Below are 7,078 nucleotides of genomic sequence, written 5' to 3'. Positions count from 1 at the left end.
AGAGCATTTGGAAAACTGAAAGTTGGGTATCAAGGGGTTGCCTTGCTTCTGTGAATCCCACTTTCAGATGAAATAAGAACCCCTCGTCAGATTTTGACCTAGAGGTCACTGGCATGGTAAGGGCTCATCTGTGTCCATTCATGTTCTGCTTATTTGCCAGTGTTTCTCAGAAGATGAGAGCCAGAGTCTGGTCCAAACCCGATCTCCTTCCTGACTGCCAAAGGTCCTGCCGTTCAGGTCTTGCAATGCACTCACATTTTAAAGTTGTTTGCCCATCCCATGTGCATATCTACGGCTCAGTGAATCTGCCTGGAGCGGATTCATTTGCTGGTGCACTGATCCCTGTGTAACTATTAGCAGAGAATAGGACTTGGGTGGGGCAGGACAGCCCTAAGCCCTTGAAGAGCTGTCTGTTGGCATCTGCCTGGATTCAGTTGTAAGAAGAGGGTAGAGCTCTAGATTGTTGCACAACACTGCAAGCTCCAAGTGGCTGCAATTGTCTGAAAATGACAATCTTTGTTTTTTGAGATCCATTCCCCAGATCTGTTCGGTGGCTTTTATCATTCCAGATACCACCTTGGAAGGCAGCCAGGCCTCAAGTGGGAAAAGTAGGAGTAGGAGTTGTTTTAGGAGTCACAGAAGATGGTGGGCTGTCCTGTGTTGGAGACATTTATGCAGAAGCTGGGTGGCCATCAGCCCAGGGATACTGGAATTGCACCTGTACCACAAATCTTGAGTAGAGCAGGGGGTTAAAATAACAGAACCACAGAGCTGAAAGCGACCACAAAGGTAACCCCCTTTTACAGCACTACTATAGCCTGGAATAGGGACGTGGGTGGCGCTGTGGTCTAAACCACTGAGCCTCTTGGACTTGCCAATAAGGTCGTCAGCGGTTCGAATCCCCGCAACGGGGTAAGCTCCCGTTGCTCGGTCCCTGCTCCTGCCAACCTAGCAGTTCAAAAGCACGCCAAAAACTGCAAGAAGGTAAACGGCATTTCTATGCACTTCTCTGGCTTCGTTGTTCCGCTGCACCAGAAGCAGCTTAGTCATGCTGGCCACATGAAAGAAAACTGTCTGCGGACAAATACCGGCTCCCTTGGCCTATAAAGCAAGATGAATGCCGCAACCCCTGAGTCTGTGACTGGACTTAACTGTCAGGGGTCCTTTACCTTTACCTTTATAGCCTGGAATAGAGGTGGCCATTCAGTAGCTACTTAAGAATCTTGGGTGAAAAATCACCCACCACTCCCTGAGGCTGAACAGCTCATATAGATACCAAGTCTTTTAGCTGACGTCCTTGGGGTTGTAATTTGAACTCACTGGTATATTCAAGGAATGCTGACCCAAATAAAAGCTTTCTTTTGTTGGAATAAAAATGAAGGCACAAAATTATTGGGATGTGTGGCAGCATTATTAATAATCCATTCATAACTCCCCTCCAGTTCCTCCCCTGGTTCTTTTATAATATCTCATATTATACATGCCTATAATTTCTTTATCCTTAATTATTTCCAATTTTAAACATTCTCCTTAATATTACAATTGTTTTTAAAGACCTGCTATTGTATTAACTTCTTTACAATGCTTTTGTAAATATGCAATAAACATTTTCCATTCTTTTTTATATTTGTTGTCTTGATTTCTTAGTCTTCCACTTAATTTAGCCATTTCAGCATATTCCATTAATTTAAGTTGCCAATCTTCTTTAGTTGGGACTTGTTCTTCTTTCCAATGTTGAGCTATCAATATCTGGGCAGCTGTTGTTGCATACATAAACACATTTTTGTATTTCGGTATATCCACTCCAGTTATACCTATTAAGAAAGCTTCTGGCTTTTTAACAAAGGTGATTTTAAACATTTTTTTTCAATTCATCATGAATCATTTACCCAAAACCTTTTTATAACCTTACATTGCCACCACATATGGTAAAATGTACCTACTACTTCTTTACACTTCCAGCACTTATTATCTTTTGTCTTATGCATTTTGATCATTTAACCAGAGTTAGATACCATATGTACATAATTTTCATATAGTTCTCCTTAAGAGCTGTACATGCTAGAAATTTTATATCATTTTTCCATAATCTTTCCCGATTTGTCATCTGTATATTATGTCCCACATATTTTGCCCATTTTATCATAACACTTTTTACCTCTTCATCCTTTGTTTCCCATTCCAACAAAATATTATACATTTTTGATAGTAATTTATATTCACTTTCCATTATTTCTCTCTGGAATTTTGAAATTTCATATGCAAATCCTTTCTTTTTATCATTTTTAAATGTTTCATTTAATTGAAAATATTGTAACCAATCTGTTACCTCTCTATATGTTGCCCAATTGGGTTTCATGTTTACTTTTTTCAACATAAAGGTCCAGGAAACATTATCAAATGCTTTTTCCACATCTACAAACATCATTGCTGCCTGTTTTTCATTCCTTACTTCCAGGTATTCAGTAATATAAATTACATTCCTTATATTATCTTTCATATGTCTTCCTGGCAGAAATCCTGTTTGGTCTTGATGTATTATTTCTAATAATATGTTTTTTCATTCTACAGTAGTGCTTCAGGTTACAGACACTTCAGCTTACAGACTCCGCTAACCCAGAAATAGTACCTCGGGTTAAGAACTTTACTTCAGGATGAGAACAGAAATCATGCGGCAGCAGTGCAGTGGCAGCAGGAGGCCCCATTAGCTAAAGTGGTACCTCAGGATAAGAAGTTTCAGGTTAAGAACGGACCTCCAGAACTAATTAAGTTCTTAACCCGAGGTACCACTGTATTAGCTAATATATTTGCATACAATTTATAATCACTGTTTAATAATGAGATTGGTCTATAATTCTTAACTTCCATTTTGTCTGTCTCTTGTCTTTGGAATTAGAGTAAAAAAGGCCTCTTTCCAAGTCTTTGGTATTTCCCCAATCTTTAATATTTCGTTCATTACATTTTGTAGTGGGTGAATTAAGTAATTTTCTAATTTTATTTGTAGTATTTTGCTGTTAGTCTATCTGGGCCTGGTGCTTTTCCTGTTTTTGCTTGTTTAATGGCATTTGAGATTTCTGCTATATGAACTGGTACATTTAAAATATTCAATTTTTCATTTGGAATTTTTGCAACTTATTTAGTCTTATATATCTTTCAATTTCTATTTTATCTTCTGGTCCGGCTCGGTATTGGTCTGAAAAATATTTGGTAATATTTTCTAATCTCTCTCATGTTGCAACTCAAAGAGTATGTAGATAACTACCGTCCGGGATGGACCCGAGTTATGAGTCAGAAGAAGAAAACAACCACTAGTGTTCCTATGGTTGTTATCTACATACTCTTTGAGTTGCAACACTGTGCAGAAGTGATGAAACCCACCCAAGAAACATGCAGCATATACTACATAGAAGCAGGGGTTGTTTCTTTACAGAGATCAGTTCTATTCAAGGAATCCTCTCTATGAAGGATTATCCAAGTCTGGATTAAAGGTCAATAACTGAAAAATCTCTCATGAAAAATAACTCCCATGATTCCCAGCTAGCAGGACCAGTGGTCAAGGATTATGGGAATTGTGGTCTCAAAACATCTGGAGGGCCGAGTTTGAGGAATCCTGATGTTGCCTATCAATTGTGAGCATGTGGAATGAGCAGCTGGTGCATTTCAACTTTTTTGGCGATGAGTTAAGTGGCTAACTTACCCATAAGTATCTTCCGTGTAGGAAATTTGTCTTGTATGCAGTGACCTACACATTGCAAGGAACCCTATTAGGAATGTTTACTTACTCTCCATCAGCCAAAGCAAAAAGAAGAGGAAGAGGAAGAGGAAGAGGAAGAGGAAGAGGAAGAGGAGGAGGAGGAGGAGGAGGAAGAAGAAGAAGAAGAAGAAGAAGAAGAAGAAGAAGAAGAAGAAGAAGAAGAAGAAGAAGAAGAAGAAGAAGAAGAAGAAATCTGGATGAGCCCTTAGCTTCCTTGGAAGACTGCAGGTTCTTAGATTTATGCAAGAGGGAGAAACACTTTTCTTAACTTTCTCTACCCTGTGCATAATTTTATTGTACCCTATCATGTCTACCCTTACTTGCTTTTTTCCTAACCTGAAAAGTCCCCACTGCAGCAACCTTTCCTCACAGAAGAGCTGCTCCAGCCCCTTGACCGTTTGCATTTTTCTGCACCTTTTTCAGATCTACACAATATCCTTTTCGAGGTGCAGCAACAATACCAATACACAATATTCAAAGTATGTGATCACACTGTAGACTAGCATTAGACTATTGGCAGTTTTATTTTCAATCTCTTTCCTAACATGAATTTCACCTTTTTTCACAGCTTCTGTACACTGGGTCAATGTCTTCATTGAGTGATCCGCTATAGGATTTCTTGCTTCAAAGTACATACACTTACATGGAACAATATTTTCCATTTTAAGGCCCATTCACCCAGTTTGCAGCAATTCTTTTGGACCTCTTCACAACCCCTCCTTTATTTTGCCACACCGAATATTTTAGTTTCATCGCTTGACCACTTCACTATCACTCCCAACTCTATTATGAACAAGTTAAAAACACTGGCACCAATACAGATCCTTGGAGACACCCCTCCTTACATTCATCCATTGTGAGAACTGTTTCCTGTTCTTAACCAGTTACAGATCCATGAAATGATATGGCTCTTATCTAATAACTGCTAAACTTACTCAGGTGTTTTTTTGGTGTGGGACTGTACCAAAGGTTTTTTGAAAGTCTAAATACACACTGTGTACCCCTATATAGTTATGGACCCTCTCTATGAGCTCTAAATGTTGATTAGACAGGAATTACTTTCACAGAAGTCATGCTGGTTCTCCTTCAGCATGTCTTCTTTTCTAGATGCTTCATAATTTCATCTTTTTTTTCCAGAACAGATGTTAAGCTAACTGGCCAGCAGTTTCCCTGATCTCCTCTGCATCCCTCTCAGTGTGTTCTGATTTCGAACACCAACATTTGGTTGAAGTGGAGCCTGACACTTTTGTAGAGGCCCAGTTTGTCCCCCCCAAATTCCCCCATGCCTAACAAATCAAACTCCTCCTACTGACACCCATCATCTCATCAATGCATTGAGAGTCCTCATTGTTTCCTGTCTTACTGGCCTTGCATGTGGATCTGGTAGCAGTTCTGAGAAAGCGACCTTGAAGATGCTGGTTTTCAAGCCCCTACCTAACACCTGAAATGTTGCTTCCAGAACTGCATGTCTACACTTCCACAGGTTATTGAACCACCAACACTTCCCCATCATTAACAATCAAGCTCTCTAGATGATGTGTCACATTCTCAACTATTGCACCTGGCAGGCAAGTCACCATGAAGTCCACACACCCATTCCAAACCCTAATGATTGAATCACTCACTACCAGGAAACTCCCACCTCCTGGAAGGGTTTCTTTGGCATGAGGGGATATTGCTTCAATCACAAGGAAAAAGCAACCAGAACAGGCTCTGTAATGGGTGGGGTGGGGGAGAGAGAGACAGACAGACTGACTGACTGATTGACTAACTGACTGACTGCCACCTTGGGAAATAACTTTGGAATCCATAACATCACCCTGACAGCATTACCACCTGTTGTGTTGGTATGGGTAATTGAATACATTTAGCTGTGCATCAATACAATTATGAATACTATAAGATACAATACAATTTTTATTACAGAATAAAAAACAAACAACATACAGCAGGGATGGGGAACCTGTAGCCCTCCAGATGCTAATAGATTCCAGCTCCCATCAGCCCCAGCCACCATTGTCAATGGTCGGGGATGATGGGCGTGCAGTTCCACCACATCTGGATGGCCACAGGTTGCCTACCTCTTGCATACCATATTTGAAAATACAAAAGACAATACAACGATACCATTCACTGACCAGCCTCTTCTGATCACATCTGAAGAAGAGCGATAGAGCCTGGTGGTTTGGTAGGAGGGACATGCATCATATGAGAGATAAAAGAGTGTGGGGATGCGAAAAAGCAACCCTTCTTCAGTCCCAAGGGAAACGCACACCCACACCCTGAATGTGAGGTGGATAACAACTGTCAAAGCGTTCGTTCTGTGCCACTGTGATATGGTGCTTCCAATCCCCGGGGAGCCCTGAAAGACCACAAGAGGGACTCATAACCACAAAGATGTTCAGCCAGAATTATTTCAGCACCGGCTTCAATTCCTGATTAACTTTATCCATTGGTCAATGGCACTTCACAGGGAAAGACTCTCCACCCGAACCGCCCGCCCCCCTTGCCTAATGGCCTTTATCTATGGACTCCACCATAAGCTCTATTGTTACCTGTCAGCGCATGTTTACTGGGCATTAAACTACTTCGCTTCCGAGATGAGATGGGCATGGTCTCATGCTTCACTTTCTTGAAGCAGGGGCTTTCCACCACAGAGTCTATTTGCTGGCTGTTCAGCTCCTTGCCGAGGAACTGGCAGATCCTCTCCACACTCCCTCGAAGGTCCTGCAGAAGGGAAAAGCAAATTACTGTGAAGCTGATTAAGAGGCACACAGAGGGCATTGCTGCTAGTTTGTAGGGTGCATTTAACAACAGTGATTCCATGAGTGTATTGACCTCTCAGCCACCATAGTGCAGAAGCCAGAGTAGAATCCTGTTCTCAAAAGACTGCCTCTCTTTTTGTCTCAGACTGCCGCTTGGCCTGCTCAGCACTGAAGGAGCATCTGAGACAGCAGCAGAACTTGGTTGTGTCCACACTAGGGCACTAACATATGCATGGGTCACTGAGTCCATGTGCAAATTTGTTTGTCTTCATCCACATATGAGCAGTTTTGATTTTATGCCTCCAAAATCCGTCCTGTTGCTTCCTGTCTATACTAGTGGGTGATGCTTGATGGAATGTTTTCATGCTGTGTGTCTCCCCATTAGTATTAGTATATCCTTGTCCTTCACAAGTTCTGGAAATCTGAGGTCGATTGTAGGCTATTTGTTTATCTGTGTGCACACCTTTAAAAAAATCGGGGGTGGGAACACAAGTTTTTTGAACTATCAGATTTGCACAAAATAGCATAGCAATCAATAAAAAATTCGTGTGTTGTTCCA

General features: G+C 41.1%; 1 protein-coding gene across 1 annotated transcript; it reads right to left on the bottom strand.

Annotated features, from left to right (window-relative positions):
* Positions 1-5,524: 5,524 nt before the first annotated feature.
* Positions 5,525-6,677, bottom strand: LOC132592299 (sulfotransferase 2B1-like). The gene is made up of 2 exons (XM_060275700.1): positions 6,310-6,677; positions 5,525-6,116 (listed from the first exon to the last, which is right to left on the bottom strand). Exons 1-2 carry the CDS (start codon positions 6,578-6,580, stop codon positions 6,007-6,009), a joined length of 381 nt encoding a protein of 126 aa, XP_060131683.1. The 5' UTR covers positions 6,581-6,677; the 3' UTR covers positions 5,525-6,006.
* Between the last annotated feature and the right edge of the window lie 401 nt (positions 6,678-7,078).

The sequence above is a fragment of the Zootoca vivipara genome, chromosome 6, assembly GCF_963506605.1.
Source record: "Zootoca vivipara chromosome 6, rZooViv1.1, whole genome shotgun sequence".
In the NCBI taxonomy this organism is placed as follows: Eukaryota; Metazoa; Chordata; class Lepidosauria; order Squamata; family Lacertidae; genus Zootoca; species Zootoca vivipara.
Note: the sequence above shows the minus strand (reverse complement) of the source record. Positions and strands in the feature narration are given on the sequence as shown.

Bases quoted from the DNA above. Each gene is read 5' to 3' on its own strand.
- LOC132592299 (XM_060275700.1), bottom strand. From the start codon at position 6,580: ATGGAATCACTGTTGTTAAATGCACCCTACAAACTAGCAGCAATGCCC. The intron at 6,117-6,309 runs GTAACAATAGAG...GTGGTCTTTCAG, and splicing joins CAGTAAACATGCGCTGACAG to GGCTCCCCGGGGATTGGAAG.